Source organism: Salmo salar, chromosome 12 (assembly GCF_965601325.2).
Source record: "Salmo salar chromosome 12, fSalSal1, whole genome shotgun sequence".
Classification (NCBI taxonomy): Eukaryota; Metazoa; Chordata; class Actinopteri; order Salmoniformes; family Salmonidae; genus Salmo; species Salmo salar.
This window is the reverse complement of record NC_138302.1, coordinates 26,855,504-26,877,356: the sequence shown is the minus strand read 5'-3', so window position 1 is coordinate 26,877,356 and position 21,853 is coordinate 26,855,504. Positions and strand designations below refer to the sequence as shown.

Sequence of the window (21,853 nt, the reverse complement as noted above, 5' to 3'; positions counted from 1 at the left end):
TGTGCTGGATCCTCTGCAGGACAATATCTGATGTAGGCCTATTAACGTAGAGACAAGACGCTTCATAGTTCGTGGTTCATAATTGTAGTGTCAAATGATGTAGAAGGACCTTTATTACTTTCAGTAATGGGAGTAGCTCACACATGGCAGTAACACGTCAGGCTCACTTTCTAAAATAATATACATTTCAGCATTACTACCGGTTTTAGTCTACAGAATAAATGTGTTAGGCAGCCTACAAACGCATCCTAAGTCCAATAGTATTGAGAATTAAAATTGCACAGGTTTAGAACAACATTAAATATAGTTTACTCAGAGGTGAGTGGCTAAAACGAGATAAAATATTTCTTGCTGAAATCAGCACTGCGCCAAAACGGACAGTTCCATCTACCGGCTCTAGCGTCCAAAATAGGTACCGCTCCTTAGATGTGAGTTTAATCACTAATATAAATGTGGTTATTAACCCTTTAAACGTGCTTATAATCAATGACTCAGTATATTTAAGTTATTTGATGAGAGGTTGTTTTACCTGGGAAATCTGCTGTGGCCAGTTGGGCAGGCTAGAGGTTGACATCAGCCGGCATTAATTATTGATCGTTGGAAGGTCCCCCTATAAAAAGGAGACGCGCCCCCTGCTCTGCTCCCTTTCATCACTCGCCAAGATGAGCTACGGATCTGACTTCAATTCCGCCTCTTCCTACCGAAAGATTTTCGGGGAGTCTCCCCGTTACTCCAGCTCTCCATCCCGGATGAGCAATGCCTCTTTACGCAGCGGCGGTTACCGGTCCCACTCTCAGTCCCGGAGCATGGGCTCTAACCTGGGCTCCTCTTTCCACCAGAAGAGGTCCTCTGGCCGGTCCTACTCGCAGATGCCCATGCCGATGGAGAACTTGGATTTCGCCCAGAGCACGGTGCTCAACAATGAGTTCAAAATCATCCGCACCAACGAGAAGGAGCAGATGATGGGGCTCAATGACCGCTTTGCCATGTTCATCGACAAGGTTCGCAACTTGGAACAGCAGAACAAGGTGCTCGAGACCGAGCTGGTGACCCTGCGTCAGAGGCAGACGGAGCCCTCGCGCCTGGCTGACCTGTACCAGCAGGAGATCCGCGAGCTGCGCTCCCAGCTCGATGAGGTGAACGGCGAGAAGTCCCAGATCCTCATCGAGCGTGACAACATCGAGGAGGACCTGCAGAAGCTCCGCGGCAAATACGATGACGAGTACCGCCTGCGGGAGGAAGCCGAGCAGACCCTCAAGGCGTTCAAGAAGGACGTGGACGACGCCACCATGGTGCGTTTAGACCTGGAGAAGAAGGTAGAATCCCTCCTCGACGAGATCAACTTCATGAGGAAGGTGCACGAGGAGGAGGTGGCCGAGCTCATGAACATGATCCAAGCCGCCCAGGTGTCCGTGGAGATGGAGGTCTCCAAACCTGACCTCACCTCTGCCCTGAAGGAGATCCGAGGCCAGTACGAGTCCATGGCCTCCAAGAACCTCCAGTCCGCCGAGGAGTGGTACAAGTCGAAGTTCGTTGACCTCAACGAGCAGGCCACCCGTAGCCAGGAGGCGATGCGCGCCAGCCGGGAGGAACTCAACGAGTTCAGGAGGCAGCTCCAGTCCAAGACCATCGAGATCGAGAGTCAGAGGGGAACCAACGAGTCCCTGGAAAGGCAGCTCAACGAGATGGAGGAGAGGCACAACCAGGAGATTGGCCAGTACCAGGTAAGAAATTATTTGTTTAGTTTAAATACACTTAAAAGCTCAAATGTGAGCTTATCTTTCTTGCAGTTTGTTTACAAACATGTCCAGGATTAAGCAAGAGATAAAGAACTGTTTAGTTTGGAAAGATGTTGCATTTAACCATGTGCAAAATAATAATAATTCTGATTAAAAGAAAATCACAATTTATTTTCTAATAAAAGTGGGGAATTTAGCTATATAACATTATTTTAGAGCTATTTAATTGTTTTACTGTTTTACGCGCCTCTCATTGTAACTGCTTTGTGTTGTACTTAGTAACTGAGAAACTCATTGAATGCTCTCTTATAACCGTATTTTATTTGGCGTTAGTGCGTCTCTGTACATAGTGATGAAATATTCTTTGGAGAGCGGCCTGTTCTTGGTTATTTAAAATCGAATTTATAATGTTATTGTTATCGTTATTCTCTTGAGTCAGACATCACCAACTCTCAGAAAAAAAGGTAGGCTATATTAAAACATAGCCTATATCAACACAATTCACTTTTAGGGTCGCCACTGTTTCACAATTTGTTTTCTACTTCAAAATGTTAACAGGACAACATGGCCGAGCTGGACAATGACCTGAGGACCACTAAGAGCGAGATGGCCCGTCACCTGCGGGAGTACCAGGACCTGTTGAATGTCAAGATGGCGCTGGATATTGAAATTGCTGCATACAGGTACTTAATATAATCATATATAATATATGCAATTTAGCAGATGTTTTTACCAAAAGCCACTTACAGTCATGCTTTTACACAGCTTGTATGCATCATTATAATCATAACATTCATCATTGTAATCATAACATCGCAATGATGTATTACTGTAACATACAAATTGACATCCTAGCTTTCATAAAGTTACAGTAGATTTATTAAGCTTGAAAATGTCATGCCTAAATACCTGCATGACCAACACTTGATCAGGATCACTTTAAAGATCCTGATCAATCAATGACAGATTAGGAAGTCATTAGCCACACGCCCTGGGGTGACTTAGCATTACTCTCCTGGGGTAGCATGGGCTGGTCACGTGACTCGTTTATATTTTAACCTGTTTTTAACCAACCCTATCTCTCCCCCTTCCTCCCCTCCCGCTATCTCTTTATCTACATCTCTCCTTCCTCTCCCCTCTGCCCCTGCTTTCTTCTCCCCCCATCCCTCCCTCCCTCCGTCACACTCCCTCCCTAACACTTCCCCCCCTCTCCTCAGGAAACTCCTGGAAGGGGAAGAGACCCGCATCAGCACAGGCATCACCTACTCCAGCCCCAGCATGAACATGAGGTCCTCCGAGATGAGGTCCTTCGGCATGAGGTCCTCCGAGATGAGGTCCTCCAACATGAGGTCCTCCGACATGACCTCCTCCGGCGACGTGGACTTGCCCAGCATGGGCAGCTACAACCAGACCACCAGGTACACCACCATCTCTGGAGGATCCAAGAAGGACGAGGGAAAGGACCAGGAGGATGGGCAGAGCAAGTCTGGCAAGGGGTCCAACGACGGAGACCAGAAGGAGTCCAGCGACGCCAACCCCACCAACCAGAAAAACTAGAATCTCCCCTTCCCTTAGGTTTAACCTTCCACCTTCCATCCCCTCCCTCCTACTCCCCATCCCCCTCCCCCCCTTCACAGGGGTATTCTCAGAGGGGAATCCGTTATAGTTTAGACTCTACTACTACTACTGTGTAACCTACCACTATCCAACAACCAATCACTGTACTTCTCTCCACTCTACTCTCTTACTATGACAATAACAAAGTAGTTACAGGCACACTTCTGGCCCTATCAGGAGACACGTAGGTTATTATGGTGATAGGAACATACAGTTCAGTACAATACTCCCAACAGTTTACTCTCACTTTGAGCTCGCGCTATTGTATGGCACTAGCCTGGTTTAACCAGACTGAATGCTGTGCTCACTAGAAACAACAGTGAAACACAGCTAAATCAGTTTGGGACGCCAGGCTAGTTTGGCACCGAGCTGTGATAGATGTCATTCAGTTCAAGAAATAATCATGCACCACTGCCACCGCCTATGATAATATTCTCTATACACATTCCATGGGGGGGAGGGGGGGGGGATGTGTGCGCGAGAGTTTGAATTTGTGCACGGAAAACAAAAATCCAAAGCATATCAGCTTGTTAACTGTTGTTAATACGTCTACTACATCCACATAACACAATATGAATGAAAGCACTTGTATGGTACGGAGGTGAGAGCTAGAGATCGATCAAGTTTGTTAAAGGAGCACACAGTTATTCAAACTCAGCAGAAAACCAAAAAGATCTGTGATCTTGCTGAGCCATTTTTGCCTTATCTACAACGCAGACAATATTGCGAACTCTGAGTTTCAATGCAATGCAGATAAAATTCTTCTTTTTTTTTTCAGACAAAACATCACGAGTAACAAAATCAGATTATATCTAAAAGGCTTGTTCGTACCCTGGTCTCGTCACTGTCAATAGCATCTGCCTTATGATCCCGGTCCACTCAAATCTGCATGACGACATGACAACAGCGCGTTGTTTAAACCGCCACTCCTTCTACACCAGAACCAGAGCTCAACCAACAATGGTTCCATCCAAAGCAGAATTACTCTCCAAGATTGCTCTTCGTGTCAATTAATCAAACTTCTATAAAGGCCCAGTCCAGTCAGAAACGTGATTTTCCGGTGTTTTATAAATGTTTACACACTGAGGTTGGAATAATTCAGTGAAATTGTGAAAATTATGATAATGCCCTTTTAGTGTAAGCGCTGACTGCTGTTTGAATAGACCGCCTGAAATTTCAGCCTGAAAGTGAAACTAGCTAATAATCAAACTGTTATTTGCATGATGTATGTAGCATATCTCAAGCTTGCATGGTGACAGATTGTTAGAGGGCCATACTTCATTTTCACACACTCATAACATATAGTAGGAAATCAATGGGATACTAGGTTCCACACTTCATTGCCAGTGTTTTACATGCCATGTACACAACACTCGTTTTAGAACATGAGATTGTACGTGCTTAGTTGGCCAGTAGGTTAGACTTGAGATTAATTCCATCATTTAGACAGGATGTGACTTCGACACACGCTGCTGACATTGTCCTCAGCTACACTGCTTGGTTCTTGTGTGATGCTTCTGCGAATGATGAGGATGTTCGTCATGATGAAGGTCATATTCAGGGCACTTATATATCGATCTAGATGTGATTTCATTTTTACTGTCGATCAGTTTGTGCAGGCCATGACTGGTTACAAGAAAAGGGGCAATGGGAGAAGTGGAAAGAAAAGTAGGAGGTGTGGGACTCTGAGAAACAGGGAGAAAGGAAATTAAACAGAGAGGGGGAGAGAGCGAGAGAGCGAGAGAAGATGAGCTACCTTTAAATTCCCTTTCTCGCGACAGGCTCAATCAATCAAATAGAGAATGCGTAGATAGCGAATGACGTTTTAGCATGAATGCATGGGATTCTACATGGTCCAATAGGGTGTGACGGACAGAATGGTATGCATAAACTCCATTTCCCACGTTCCATTGCGGACTCCTGAAGCCCGTTTGAATTAACAGCGACGTCCAGCCTCCGAACAGTACCACATCACGACACTACGCCTTAGGAACACAACAACTAACAAGCCAAACAAACAAGTAAACAAAAACAAACCAATAGTCCAGAAAAATGGACCGGACCATGATGCTTTTAAAGCACCATGACCTCTGAAAAATACGGCCATGACGGAATTATTATGTCTGTTGTAAATGATTATGAATGATCTCACCAATAGAAATCTGTATGTAAAGGAACTAGGCAGCCCTTTTGTTTCCTTCTTGTGCACTGTCCAGGTTTCAACACAACTACTTCTGTCTTCTTACCTCTGTATCTTAGCTTGAGTGCCAGTCTATTTCTGCTATGTTGCCAACTCATTGTCTGTCATTGACATAGAGTTGGCAAGAGAGCACAAACAAATCTGGAAATAGGCTACCTCTGTATCTATGTCTGTCTGACTTTCTGCCACGGCCCTCTAAGCCCTGACCGGCTGCACTCACTCACCGTGCGAATGGAAACCACTGATTGTACAACAAACTACAGAAAGCTGTTGATTGGTGGAGATGTGGTTGCCGTTGTTTTACACGAGGCTTGCGTTACTAAGTGTCTGAGTGTCTGGAGTTGTATGTGTTTGTATATGTGGACAGTTTCCTAGGATAACTCATAGTGGGGAATCAGGTTGGGAAAATCAGAAAGTTTGGCCTACCGTTTCCTTAATTCTTGAGCTCCAATGTAAAGGAAATTTACAAAGGAAAACTGGTTGCAAGTACAAGCACAGCTACATCGACAAGTACAGATACAAGTAGCCTTGTACACAACCACAGGTATAAGTTTAGAATAGCTATGACTTCAACATAATCAAGAGGGTCAAAGGTTTCTAAATACCATTGCAACAAGCCTCTACAACAAACCTCACTACTACTACTGCAGCACTGCCAAACTTTTCTAAAATGCATGTGCGACAAAAACAACTTTTCGTGTACAAAATAGAGCTGTTTTCGAATACCCATTGCCACGCAAAACCAAAACCGACAAATAATACAAAACAAAACATGGAATGAATGCTATAGTGTTGTCAAAATGCCTTAAAACACCAGCCGCTTTCTAACTGAACGAATCCTAAATTGCACTTCAAGTTAAACTTCCACTTAGCCTCCCATAGATATCAACGCAAGTGAAAATATGACTTACGTAGAAGTTGGGATTCATGTGCGTCTACGTGTGGTTATGTTAAGGATGTTTTATTCTCAACCATCTCTCTCTAGCGTTAAGAGCATCAGCTACCATGCTAAACTGAATAACTGAAAACATGTAAACGCTTAATATCTGAATGTAGTTGATAGACTATGCTCTGACTCTGTACCTTACTGCTGATGTATGGCACACACCAATAAAACTAGACGTGATTAAGACCGTATCTCTGGACTTGTTGTGTCTTTCTGATGGGGTTTTTAAAGGACTTGCCTCGTGGAATAAGCGAGCATACCAAACTGGGCACAATTCCACGTCTATTCCACGTCGGTTCAATGTGATTTCATTGAAATGATGTGGAAACAACGTTGATTCAACCAGTGCGTGCCCAGTGGAGTGCACTAACTATTTGACTTCTGATGCACTGTAGCACATTAGACCCAAACTCAACTTTTTACAGTAATGTTTCCTGTGTGCACTCAGTCACGGGAGATTTCAACCAAGCCAAATGACATCGTACATCGAATGGGTGGATCCTACGATAAAGTAGTCATTTTTAAGCGGTAATGCAGTCATTATGGTGGTAATGGACCAATCAAGCGAGGTTTAATACATCTATGAAGAAAACATTTACTAATGAGATTCTAATTTTATTCAGACACAAGATTAACAGTGGTATGATGGAAAGTGGTTTTCCACTCTTGGTCGTGCTAGGTAAATGAATCTAAGAAATATGCAGGATCTCAGTTTAGATGAATCAATTATTCTTAGCTTTAAGTGAGCATCGTTTGTGATTCATCTAGCGTTACATGTGTTGATGATTCTATCAAAGCCTAGGTTGTTCATTAGAAGTTGAATGTGCAATAGATAACTCCATTATTAGACCCATTCACTCTCGCAGTTCACTTTCCAATTAGAGAGCTCTGGTTCATTTTGTCGATGATGAAAGAAGTAGGTAGGAATGTAGGAATGTAAGAGTAATCATTTAACAATTCACACATAAATTCATGAATAAAGAACAAAAGATGTTCATTTCATTTGAATATCCCGCCCCCTCCATCTGTCAGGTGGAAAATGAATGACAGTTGTTGTAGCTGTTTGAACATCTCTGTGTAAAGAAGTGATGCTGAGACAATAAGGGCACAACCACCTTGACGGTTTGGTTACGGCTGTAGTCTGCTCTCCAGGGTCATGGTAGAGAGACACCTTTATAGATTGTCTGCTGTGTTGACCTTTGTATCTCTTCCTCTACCCACCTCTCACACCACACACACACACACACACACACACACACACACACACACACACACACACACACACACACACACACACACACACACACACACCCTTCCAACACCCAGGCCTTGGGCCTCCATGGACCCCTGTAAGCCCCTCTCTCCCTGCAGCCTCGGCCTGTGGGCCGGGCCGGATTGGGCTGGGTGGTTCTGTGTGTGTGACGCACTCTGCAGTCCTTCAAAGATTTATACCCCTGCAATGCTGCCGAGTGGAAGGTCTAGCGAGAGGCTCACACAGTGGCACGCCATGTAAAAGCCCTGTTATGAAACAGCCCGCCCTGCATCAGATCAGACCATCCTGCATCGGAGCTATGCCTTTTTACCTTGTTATGCAGGTCCCAACTTAACAACCCTGCTCAGAACATTCAGAGATGTTGCCAGATATGTATTTTAGAGAGTGAAACAAATGCTGTCAAGAGTGGATGGCTCAGAGGCCAATGCAAGAAACAATCACAGTCACACAAGGTCAGTGTAGCGTGTTGATGGCTAATTTCCTGCTAGCGTCAGCATGTTGCGCACATGCAGTTGGCACACTGTGTCACGCATAATGTTTTCCTTACAGTGTAAATGATGAACTTAAATGACTTAGTTGGAGTGTATTGGATATGCTTCAGTAGGGACAAACTCTGGATAAGCCCAGCAGCTCCATAGCGTGATAGCGGCATATGTTCTAAAATACCTCTACAACGAACTACGTGAACAGAGAGAGGAATGACTAAGGCAATCATGACTAGTCAGCTTGTCAGGCAATGGCATCTGTTTTGAGGAAACATTCTCTCTCTTTCTCCGTTTCTATCTCTCTCAACTTCTCTCTCTATCGCTATCTCAATATATCTCTCTCAGGGTCTCTCTCTCCCTGTTTCACCCCTGTTCTCTTTATCTTTCTCCCTCTCTCTCCCTCTCTCCCTCCCTCCTCGTCCTCCCTCTCTCTCTGTGAGGGATGTTCTGAAAAATAAACATGTTTTATCTTTCCGGGGTCATGGTGATGAGTCTTTCTCTCCTCTCTGTTGGCGGTGGACGGGGCAATGACAATCAGGCCGTGGGCTGTGGCTGCGGAGCGAAGGACGCCATAAACCACACACACGCACGCACGCACCCTCACACACACACACACACACAGTTGACTGGGGCTGGGGGAACGAGGGAGACCATAAACTTCATCTGGCCATCAGCGCCTCAGATCAATGCAATCGCTCCTCTGTGGGAGAACAAGAGAAGGAGTGAGTCATCATGGTACCAGGCAGGTCACCCGTGATACAAGTCAGTATTCGACGTCCATCCATGTCTGAGGACGTCGGGAGATGACGTGGAAACCTGCCACTAGGGGCAACAGTGAGCGCTGTAACCTTCAAGTAGGTTTCAGTTTTGTGGATGGGGATGGCGGATTGGCACCGAACGTTGCATGTTCGAATCCAGCGATATCATTTTTAGTTTTTCTGTTTTAAGCCTATCCCAAACCTTAACCTTTACCTTAACCATTCGGAGGTAATGCCTCCTTGAACACTTCGAAATTTGACGTTTGAGAAACATGGATGAACGTGTAATTTTGACGTGAGACTGTGAGAGCTTGTAGCACAGCACGGACAGACGCAGAGTCACACACACAGATGCACATATTCACATACGCACACATGCACGCGCGCACACACACATCCATACACACACACTCCCATAAATCATCTCATTACTTCATCAGTCACTACTTGTGATATATATAATGTACGTTAATTGATTTGCCAGACGGAAAATATTTACACAAGAAGCAACCTAATATCACACAGTCGAACTCTCAGTCATTTAGTAAGTTCACCATTCTGTACGTCAAAATCCCTGAACCCAAGGGCCTACTGAAAACAACAATTACAATACATTACCATTACATTCTATATATATTCCCTATAGCAACAGTATGATATCAGCCTGCAGCCTCTTCTAATGAAATGAAATCACCCACAGCTCTAACCCCTGCTGCTCCTTACCCCGGTGGGAGTAGACCCATTCATCACACTCTCTCACAGGCTTACCTGTCACTTAGTCCACCCACAGACCCATAAATGCAGCACACACACACACGTGCGCATGGAAGCGGATGTACACACGGGCACACACACACACACACACACACACACACCTAAATGCGCAGACACACACAGTCTCTCCCGCCCACCACTACTTCAATGGGCCGTAAAAAAGCACATTCCGGAATCAAGGCAAGGAATACGACTGTTACTGAAAAATTCCTGAAGTTGTAGCTTTTAACCCGCATGTTATGTATCACCTGACGGCAGACAGGAGGAGGGAGGAATTATTGGTTGTAAAATGGTGGACGTGCTGCAGTCTCCCATCTCAAGGTCTCGTTAGAAAGTGATTGAGCATCTTCAGAGGTCACCGTCCAGGGCTGTTGATGTCATCAGTAGGCATCCTGAGGGTTATCGTTAAGCTTGAACTCTGTGCCTAATGAATGTGAGAGAATAGTATGGCCTTCAATCTTTTACCAGTACCAGTGGAGGCCGGTGGGAGGAGCTATAGGAGGACGGGCTCATTGTAATGGCTGGAATAGAACGTATGGACAGGAGTCAAACATGTGGTTTGATGTATTTGATATTGTTCCAAATCATTCCATTCCAGCCATTACAATAAGCCCATCCTCCTATAGCTCCTCCCACCAGCCTTAACTGACCAGAACATGAATATGTAAATAGGCATGTTGTATTAAACACACTGTATTTGGAATATGCAGATGGCATATGCAGATGCTGTGGAGGACCTATTTATCCAATCTTTGTAATGTTTCAAAATCCTTTTTTTCTAGGCAGACATAGACAATCAACATGTAAAAACATCAAATATTAGGAAAACACTTCTTTGCATAGCTTGGTCTCGTTACCTGTAAACAAAGTGTTAATTTGGGGTCGCTAGTGGCTGCTGTTGCCTTGGATACTGTTGCTAACGTCCCGCTGTGCTCTAGCGGCCTTGAGAGCCACCTCTCAGACAAATTGGGCAGTCAGGAAGCTAGACATACACAGACAGACAGACAGACAGACAGACAGACAGACAGACAGACAGACAGACAGACAGACAGACAGACAGACAGACAGACAGACAGACAGACAGACAGACAGACAGACAGACAGACAGACAGACAGACAGACAGACAGACAGACAGACAGACAGACAGACAGACAGACAGACAGACAGACAGACAGACAGACAGACAGACAGACAGACAGACAGACACACACACACACACACACACACACACACACACACACACACACACACACACACACACACACACACACACACACACACACACACACACACACACACACAGAGTCTTGTCAGTGCCTGGTGTTGCATCTAAAAGACGAAGAAGATCAGACATCACAGTTTAAACTCACGGACCTTTAACCTCTCAGTCGATAGGAACCCAAGCCCACAGGTTCAATAGTCAGGGACCAGTAACCTCTCAGTCAATAGGAACCCAAGCCTACAGGTTCAATAGTCAGGGACCAGTAACCTCTCAGTCAATAGGAACCCAAGCCTACAGGTTCAATAGTCAGGGACCAGTAACCTCTCAGTCAATAGGAACCCAAGCCCACAGGTTCAATAGTCAGGGACCAGTAACCTCTCAGTCAATAGGAACCCAAGCCCACAGGTTCAATAGTCAGGGACCAGTAACCTCTCAGTCAATAGGAACCCAAGCCCACAGGTTCAATAGTCAGGGACCAGTAACCTCTCAGTCAATAGGAACCCAAGCCTACAGGTTCAATAGTCAGGGACCAGTCACCTCTCAGTCGATAGGAACCCAAGCCTACAGGTTCAGTAGTCAGGGACCAGTCATTGTATCATTCAGTGGCTGCAGACAGAGCCCCAGCTGATCATAGTACAGGGACTATTACAAACAGGACAGTATGTTTTTTTTTATCATGGTGAATTCTCATAGAGGTGTGTTGTGTGCTGTCGTGGCAGTTTACTGTGATTGGAAAGTGTCCCACATCCAGAAAATAATAGGCTAGCGTTGTTTTAGTAGCCTACTGCCAGCAGTAGCTTTATCTCAGTACTCTGACAGTCTCCAATGTCCCGGCCCATTACACAGGCATATAGTAACCTGCTGTGGTGCCCCTCTGGAAATCATAGAAACAGCATAAGTCAAATGATGTGGGAGCCCAGAGTCCAACAATCAGTATTACTGCAGATAAAAGGCTTGTATAAGGTGCCAAAAACAAAAGGTGGCTTCAACAGAAGAACTGCAGGGGCTAAGAATAATACAGGATATTGACATGGTAAAGGACTAAACATAGAATATTGATAAGGTAATAAAACCAAAAGAACACGTGACCATCAAAACTATAACAAAAGCGCTGCATGGACTAAAAATAGCGTATTAATTCATAAAGAAAATCCCACTGAGCACACACTGGTAGAATCAACAATGTTTCCACATAATTTGAATTAAATTACGTTGAACCAACATGGAATAGACGTTGAATTGACATCTGTGCCCAGTGGGATAATCCAGAAACCAAGAGTATGTCCAAGCAAAATATAATACAGCTAACAGCTATACCAAACCAAATCTCAAATTACTACAATCAGTGCCTCCCCATGAATGAGAAAATAACTGTGTCACGTTACCCAAAAGGATAAGTGACTCAGGACTCTCCCTGCTATGAAAACAGCGTGTTTTTCCGCTAGCTGGTGCTAATTATAGATCAGACCGACTCAACAGAGCGAGACAGACAGAAGAACAAAGGGATCGGCTGTACTGCTGCTGTCACCATGGACACCATGCACTAGTCTTATATAATCTCCCCTGAAGGAGATGGAACAGTCTATTCCCTGGTATTATCTGTACTGAGCCCAGAGCCCTGAGCCCCTGAACCCTGAGCCCAGAGCCCAGAGCCCTGAGCCCCTGAACCCTGAGGGGTCCAGCAGCAGAGGCAGAAGAAACAGAACAGACCTACAGTATCTAACCCCATTAGAGACTCAGTAACGGTTCAACAAGACACACACACACACACACACACACACACACACACACACACACACACACACACACACACACACACACACACACACACACACACACACACACACACACACACACACACACACACACACACACACACACACACACACACACACACACACACACACACCACCCCATCAGCCTAACTGTTCAGATGGATAGACAGACCAGCCTGGGGAGGAAGACAGTGTTATTCTCTGTCTCTTTATACAGCTGACTGGGTTGGTGTGCAATATGAGAATGCAAGCTGAGCTCTCCCCTGTCTGTCATACAGCATGCTAGAATGAGAATACACAGTCAGCTCTCCCCTGTCTGTCATACAGCACGCTAGAATGGGAATATTCAGTCAGCTCTCCCCTGTCTGTCATACAGCAAGATAGAATGGGAATATTCAGTCAGCTCTCCCCTGTCTGTCATACAGCAAGCTAGAATGGGAATATTCAGTCAGCTCTCCCCTGTCTGTCATACAGCAAGCTAGAATGGGAATATTCAGTCAGCTCTCCCCTGTCTGTCATACAGCAAGATAGAATGGGAATATTCAGTCAGCTCTCCCCTGTCTGTCATACAGCACGCTAGAATGGGAATATTCAGTCAGCTCTCCCCTGTCTGTCATACAGCACGCTAGAATTGGTATATTCAGTCAGCTCTCCCCTGTCTGTCATACAGCAAGCTAGAATGGGAATATTCAGTCAGCTCTCCCCTGTCTGTCATACAGCAAGCTAGAATGGGAATATTCAGTCAGCTCTCCCCTGTCTGTCATACAGCAAGCTAGAATGGGAATATTCAGTCAGCCCTCCCCTGTCTGTCATACAGCAAGCTACAATGGGAATATTCAGTCAGCTCTCCCCTGTCTGTCATACAGCAAGCTAGAATGGGAATATTCAGTCAGCTCTCCCCTGCCTGTCATACAGCACGCTAGAATGGGAATATTCAGTCAGCTCTCCCCTGTCTGTCATACAGCAAGCTAGAATGGGAATATTCAGTCAGCTCCCCTCTGTGTACATTGAAGGTTCTGCTGCATGGTCTTTATGATAGTGATACTGCATAAGGCATTTAAATGCTCTGCTGTAATACATTATAGAGTAATAATCATACAGATGTAGGATCTTAATTCGAGGCAGTTTTCTACACCAGGAAAATAATCCTGCAGCAACAGGAAATGTTAATTATAATGTGGATTATAATTTCTGGACATTTTTGTAGGGGTTGATACATTTTTCGTAAGGGAAAATCAAGTTTGACATTTCTAAGTGGAAATTACAAACTTCGGAAGCCTTTTTTATCCCACCCCTTTTTCTCCCCAATTTCGTGATATCCAATTGGTAGTTACAGTCTCGTCCCATCACTGCAATTCCCGTACGGACTTGGAAGAGGCGAAGGTAGAGAGCCGTGCGTCCTCCAAAACACGACCCCGCCAAGCCGCACTGCTTCTTGACACAATGCTCGCTTAACCCGGAAGCCAGCTGCACCAATGTGTCGGAGGAAACACTGTATACCAAGTCGACCGTGTCAGCGTGCATTGCGCCCACCCCGCCACAGGAGTTGCTAGAGCGCGATGGAACAAGGACAACCCGGCCGGCTAAACCCGCCCCTAACCCGGATGATGCTGGGCCAATTGTGTGCCGCCTCATGGGTCTCACGGTCGCAGCCGGCTGTGACACAGCCTGGGATCGAACCAGGATCTGTAGTGATGCAGTGCCTTAGACCGCTGCGCCACTTGGGAAGCCCAGAAGCCTTTTTAAACCTTAAATACACAAGTTGTACATTTCAGCATTGCAGGAAAGTTCTCCTGCAATGGGGTGATCAAATTAAGATCCTACATCTGTATCCATTGAGGATAAAAGCACTCTCCTGTCTTTACATTCAACATTCTGGAATATAGGCCTTAGATAAATAACTGCTATACATATATTGATGGATGTTATAGTTAGTGTTGCGAGTCAGTGTGTTGATGTGGAGTGTGTCTCTGCAAAACTCCTCGTAAAGCCAAGCCTTTTCTCCTCCTGTCCCTGGGGAGCCCAACACCACGTCACGCCACTGCCGTTCTGACTGCGGCAGAGGATGGCACACACAGAGAGAGAAAGAGAAAGAGACAGTGTGGGTAGATCAAAGCATAATGCAGAATAGCATTTGTTTTCATTTGCATTAGTTTACATTACAAGTTATTGTTTTTGCAGACTTACAGTATAACACATTCATCTTAGAATTGCATAGCAACATGTTCCTTGTTGTACACCACATGGCAGAGAAAAGCAGTCAGCCCACATAAAAAAATACTACAGTGTAGTATAGAATACTATAGTACTTACAATGGAAGTATTCAGACCCTTTTTCCAAATTTTGTTACGTTACAGCCTTATTCTAAAATAGATTCAATTGTTTTTCCCCCCTCATCAATCTAGACACAATACCCTAGAATGACAAAGCAAAAACAGATATTGAGATTTTTGCTAATTTATTAAAAAGAATCACTGAAAAATCACATTTACATAAGTATTCAGACACTTTACTCATTACTTTGTTAAAGCACCTTTGGCAGCAATTACAGCCTTGAGTGCTCTTGGGTATGATGCTACAAGCGTGGCACATCTGTATTTGGGGAGTTTTCCCCCCATTCTTCTCTGCAGATCCTCACAAGCTCTGTCAGGTTGGATGGGGAGCGTCGCTGCACAGCTATTTTCAGGTCCCTCCAGAGATGTTAGATCGGGTTCAAGTCCGGGCTCTGGCTGGGTCACTCAAGGACATTTAGAGACTTGTCCTGAAGCCACTTCCTGTTGGAAGGTGAACCTTCGGCCCAGTCTGAGACCCTGAATGATCAGGAGCAGGTTTTCATCAAGGATCTCTCTGTACCTTGCTCCGTTCATCTTTCCCTCAATCCTGACTAGTCTCCCAGTCCCTGCCGCTGAAAAACATCCCCACAGCATGATTCTGCCAACACCATGCTTCACCGTAGGGATGGTGTCAGGTTTACTCCAGATGTGACGCTTAGCATTCAGGCCAAAGAGAATCTTGTTTCTCATGGTCTGAGAGTCCTTTAGGTGCCTTTTGGCATACTCCAAGTGGGCCGTCACGTGCCTTTTACTGAGGAGGGGCTTCCGTCTGGCCACTCTACCAAAAAGGCCTGATTGGTGGAGTGATGCAGAGATGGTTATCCTTCTGGAAGGTTCTCCCATCTCCACAGAGGAAATCTGAAGCTCTGTCAGAGTAACCGTAGGTTTCTTGGTCACCTCCCTGACCAAGTCCCTTCTCCCCCGATTGCTCAGTTTGGCCGGGCAGCCAGCTCTAGAAAGAATCTTGGTGGTTCCAAACTTCTTCCATTTAAGAATGATGGAGGCCACTGTGTTCTTGGGGACTTTCAATGCTGCAGACATTTTTTGGTACCCTTCCCCAGATCTGTGCCTCGACACAATCCTATCTCTGAGCTCTACGGACAATTCCTTCGACCTCATGGCTTGGTTTTTGCTCTGACATGCACTGGGACCTTATATAGACAGGTGTGTGCCTTTCCAAATCATGTCCAATCAATTGATTTTACCACAGGTGGACTCCAATTAAGTTGAAGAAACATCTCATGGATGATCAATGGAAACAGGATGCACCTGAGCTCAATTTCGAGTCTCATAGCAAAGGGTCTAAATATTTACATAAATACATTTGAAAAATATCTAAAAACCTGTTTTCGCTTTGTCATTATGGGGTATTGTGTGTCGATTAATGAGGGGAAAAAACTATTTAATCAATTTTAGAATCAGGCTGTAACGTAACAAAATGTGGAAAAAGTCAAGTGGTCTGAATACTTTCCGAATGCATTGTATATTGTGCCACTAGCCTGAGACAATTGACATTCAATATGTAGCCTAGATGTAGCCTAGTAGGCTCACGTTAACTAGCTAGCTAACTTAGCTGGTTCATTGTTGCCCATGCGAGTAAGTTAGGCTAGCAAGCGTTTTAGCTAGGTAGCCTACGACAACAAAAACTAAAAGCGTACTGCATGACAGAGCCATAGACCATTTTGCCAACATGAAAGAGAGGAGGATGGCATTGGTTTTCAGCTAGTTTGTAAGTAGGGAGAGACACACAGACACACACACGCACACAGACAGAAATAAGTACCATAGACAGCCACGTAATATTTAGCAACATTGATTGAACTAAGTTGTTTTTGGTATCTTTAAGTTTGTTTTCAGTGTATTAAACTAAGCATATATATAGCCTTGTTGATTTGATGATGTTTAAATGTTTAAGTTGAAATGGTGCTGAACTAGCAGAGGTAATGCTCCTGTTGTCTTGGTGATGATTTGCGGTAACTCTGTGCTTCTAAATTAGTAGATGTTTAGTAAACGGTCAAATATTAACTTGCTTTACCATGTTGCCGGTCATATAACTGTTTGTTCCATGAAATATTTGCTTTGTAGACTTCACCGGACAGATGTTGCTCTCTGGTTATGTGATGAAACAAACGTATGTGTAGTTGAATTTATTCCGCCATGTGTGACTGTTGTCTTTTTTGTTGCCTCGACCATTTTATATCACAGTGCCTTATGAACGAATGGGTTATAGAGCAAACAACAGAATTATCACAACATTGGTTGTAATATGGATGTTTTACTGACTTGGCTTCCTCAGTGATTTTGCCCCGCTACAATCCGCAAAAACACTACATTAAATACTATAGTATATACCACATTTTTATTTTACAACAGTATTTATACTATAGTTAACTGTAAATATAACAGTACACTACAGTAAATATTACGGTATTCACTGTATAGTTATTGTAGACTTTAGACTTTAGTCCGCAAAAACACTACAGTGAATACAGTAAGTATTTTTTCATGTGGGAGACTGGCAAAATGATATTCAGGGAATTTGTTTTTACCAGAATCCCTACCACTTTACTCAAAGGCTGCTGATCAAAAAAACAGTGAAAGAATGAGATTTCGCCCAACTCTCCACAGGCCTGGCAGAGAGAGAGAGAGAATTGAGAACAATCATGTTCTTGAATAATTTCACAATACTGTACCTCAAGCAGCCTCTCACAACAGAACAGAAGAACGTTTTCAGGAGATGTTAAAAGAGAGCTACTTTTAGACTTAACTCTTAAAAGAGTTGACTCCAACCTCAATCAGCAAGAAACTTTCGTAGCCATCTGCAGCAGCAAAGTCCTGGAGGCAGATAGAGCACTTCAGGGTTCCTCTAGTTCCTCTAGGACGCTCCTGAGATGCACTTAAAATGGAAGACTAGTTTTCCAACAGATCGAATGCCAGTTTGCCTTCCAGGAAATCTGAATAGTTAGACATTTTTTTGAGTTTGTTTTCTGCCCATATGAAAGTATGAGTTTGAGATGCAGGACTCTTGATATGGTTGCTGTCTATAATTTGGATGTGGATCCGTTTCTGGACACGAACTATCCATGTGGGTGCGTTCTGAATACACTTGGCAAACCAATCCATTGCCTCACTTAGAATGTACAACTCTGTACAACGCTCCTCCACTCCAGTGTTCGGCTATATTCTACCATTGGAGTATTTCCACAAAACTCCAGGAACCTTCTCAGAATACAACACAGAGACGTTGAGCTGCATACAAATAAAACAGTTCCATTTGAAAGCATGCCTTTAACGATTAGGCCTCTTTGTCTCAGCAAATTACTTTGACTCTAGTTGTAATTCCTGCTCAGGATTTCCAGTGTAAACTGGGAGGAGAAACAGAGAGATGTTTAATCTCTATTCAGATGGGACTCGTTATCTTTTTTAGGGCGCATCACAGGAAAAACAAACCCGTCCAATGGGACGTATCCTGACGCCGGTGACATTGCAAATTGGAGCATGAAATAGTCCTCGACATCAGAGAGATTATGTTGCATGGCAGTGCTGAAAATGTAGAGTACAATCAATATCAGAGCAACCCAACATTAGCGGGAGGAGAGAGACAGCATGACATTGCAAAATGGTGGTGGTGACTGACAATTATTGATAACTCAAGGTTGACAATGTATTGATATCTGTGGTCAATAATATGGATGGCCTTCAATTCCCCCCCAAAAAATGTTTGTGACTACACCACCTCACCCAAGCTAGTCATTCATACTCCCAGCTAAATATTCCATAAAATCTCACTCACTCATCTCACTACAAGCATTTATTATAAATCAACGACGACTGGCCAGGTTAAATCAACAATGACTCAAGGTTGCACTCCAACAATCCCACAACCGCCTAGGGTGACTTGGCACTTTGAGAGAAGGGACGAAAAAATACATGAACGGACCTAACCAAGCCGCACCGGTCAGGGGAAAATAACACTTTGGAAACAAACGCCACAGTAGGTGACGATAACCCGAAGTGACAAGGTGTTCTGTGGAGTGCAGTGACACTTTCGGGGGGACTCGACTGCGGTGGAGGCTGATTTCATACCCCAGAGATGGAGCGGATTGATATGTGGGTGTATCAGACAGAATAACTAATGATGAAGAGGCAAAGAGCTCAAAGCCTTTAGGATTTTTGTTTCATATCATTTTTTGATGATTTGACTCAATAGAACGGATTTTGAACTTCCTGTCTCTTCATAGAATCTCTTCAATATTGTAAAGCCAGAAATAAGGCATAGGAAATACATTTTTTAAATGGCCTCATTTATCATTTCTCTGTCAGGAGAAACCTCATTTTCTCAAAATGATTTTTTTCTACCTTAAAAAAATCGTATTGAATATAGCAAGAAAGCTGATTTACATATAAGAATGGCTAAGTTTCAGTAGGCAGGCCGATGTGGAGTTATCAATGTACAGAAAACACTTACATCTGCAATGATAACGTTTCACGTCTTAATTACAATTAACTGGTTCATAGCTTAATTATATCAGCCCAGTTGACTTTTGGTCGGCTTAGGCAGTCATCCGCTTAGTGATATAGTAGTGCAGCTGTTAAACAGGTGGAAGGGTGGAGGAGGTGAAGGAGATGGACGGGGACCCTACCCTTCTCCAGACCTCTCTCAGGAGGTGTGTGTGTGTGTGTGAGCCGAGGTGTGAGTGGGGGGGAGTGGGTAGGAAGAGGGGGTTGTGTGTGTGTTTGTGTGTGTGTGCCAAGGCACTGCACACCATTCCTAGTACATGCTGTATCTGAACTAGAGGACACGCAGCTCTCAGAGCTTCTCTCGGGTTATTAATAGCACTGCTCCATCAGAGGAGATTCTTTTCACGTGTTTGTGCACTTTTCACTTAAAGCATCAGGATACAAATAGAGTACAAGAACATCGCCTGCTTTTGGCATATGCTTTATTCAACTGTTTCCCCTCACAATCTGAGAACGATTAGTCTCCACACGGTATATTCTATTAAGCTAAACAACTGGATGTAGGGAATACCATAACTGTAGCTCTGCCACATTGAAATTCTAGCTAGTGATTATTTTCCATGCAACCAAATGGCAGGTTGACGTTTATTGTCATGTCCTGGAGGCAGAACTGACCGATTTCTGCTTAGATAGTCAAGCTGCAAAGTCAAAATTGGCTATATTGTAAACATTTATGAAAACAAAAAATGTGCTTTTTGTCTTAGTTTAAGGTTAGGGTTAGCAGTGTGGTTAAGGTTAGGGTTAAGGTTAGGTTTCAAATCAGATTTTATCACTTTGTGGCTGTGGTAGCTAGTGACCACTCTGCCGAGCTGCCTCCGGAACAAGATTCATGGCGAAAAAAGCTAACCTGCTTCCAAATCACTATACAGTACAAACAATCACATTATTTGTACTCTACAGTCTTCAGCACACCCGTGTTGATTCCACAAATGGGACACAGTCAGATTCTAGCTGGCATGATGGGAGAGATAGAGACACACCCATACGGAGTTGCACTGCAGGTTGGTGTGCTGCAGAAATAACGATTACACCAGAGGTGTGTTTAATTGAGAGATAAATCTGTTTTCGTATATCAAAGTGTCACTGACTGAGCACTGTGTTGTCCCACCCTAGGGCATCTGTTAGGCACAGAGCACACACACTGCGCGTGCGTGCGTGTGTGTGTGTGTGTGTTGGGGGAGGGTAGTGTGTGTGAAACCCACATGATGGAACCCGCCCTATATCTTCCAGTTGAGAATTGATACATCACTGGTGATGGAGAAATCCCATTCTCTCCTGCTTCCCTGCAATACTGTAGCACTCGTCCTTGTCATTGTAGTACCTTGTCATTGTAATATCCAACTTTTAACCAAAGGACAAAGGAGAATACTAAAATCTAACAAAAAGGGGCTGATATGATTTGGTCAGGAAAGGTGGCCACACCTATTGCAGTTCCATTCGATAGTGTGTGTGCTAGTGTGTGTGTGTGTGTGTGTGATGCATGTTTCCCCCAAAACTGCATACATGTTACTGCAGAGGTCTTAGAGAGAGAGAGAGAGAGAGAGAGAGAGAGAGAGAGAGAGGGAGAGGGGGAGAGAGAGAGAGAGAGAGAGAGAGAGAGAGAGAGAGAGAGAGAAAGAATGAGGTGAAGAGAGTGGGCGCTGCACTGTCCTCTCTGCTGACTCACCCCTCCTTCTCCTCCCTCTATTTTGTAATCATCCCTTTCTTCTCTTCCTCTAACAGACTATCCACTATCCAATGAGGAACCACCTTCAAAGGACCTTTGAGTCGTTTTGTAGTCCTGTTCAACGGTATAGAATATATTTTTTTCACCAGACTTTCCTTCTCTCTTCAATTGGTGGTCAAACACATTTGGCAAGACACTGGCTCCTCTTCCCTGGTTGGCAGGAAATAACAAAAGAGAATGTGTCTCTAAACCCTTTGAAATCAGAGAGGTAATGACCTACAACAGTGTCTATTTATCACTATGCTAAACAACCACTACCATGCAGTGAGGTACTAGAACTGTCCTAGCTCTGCTTTAAATGGTTTATAATATACTTCCCTGTAGTACCCCCTCTTGAAAGCATTGCTGTCTGAAGCAGTTTTTTCCTCATATGTTATCTGTCTTGTGGTTGTGTGTGTGTGTGTGTGTCTGAGTGTGTGTGTGTGTGTGTGTGTGTGTTGTTTGTCTTTGTAGGAGGTCTGTCTCTTGATGCCAGGTGGGTG

The 21,853-nt window shown here is 44.2% G+C and overlaps 1 protein-coding gene across 1 annotated transcript; it reads left to right on the top strand.

The window, feature by feature from the left end:
* The first annotated feature begins 629 nt into the window (after nt 1-629).
* On the top strand, nt 630-6,693 carry LOC106564629 (alpha-internexin). The gene is made up of 3 exons (XM_014130797.3): nt 630-1,724; nt 2,298-2,422; nt 2,957-6,693. Exons 1-3 carry the CDS (start codon nt 663-665, stop codon nt 3,294-3,296), a joined length of 1,527 nt encoding a protein of 508 aa, XP_013986272.1. The 5' UTR covers nt 630-662; the 3' UTR covers nt 3,297-6,693.
* The last annotated feature ends 15,160 nt before the right edge of the window (nt 6,694-21,853 follow it).

Bases quoted from the DNA above. Each gene is read 5' to 3' on its own strand.
- LOC106564629 (XM_014130797.3), top strand. From the start codon at position 663: ATGAGCTACGGATCTGACTTCAATTCCGCCTCTTCCTACCGAAAGATT. The intron at 1,725-2,297 runs GTAAGAAATTAT...AAATGTTAACAG, and splicing joins AGGAGATTGGCCAGTACCAG to GACAACATGGCCGAGCTGGA. The intron at 2,423-2,956 runs GTACTTAATATA...CCCTCTCCTCAG, and splicing joins ATTGAAATTGCTGCATACAG to GAAACTCCTGGAAGGGGAAG.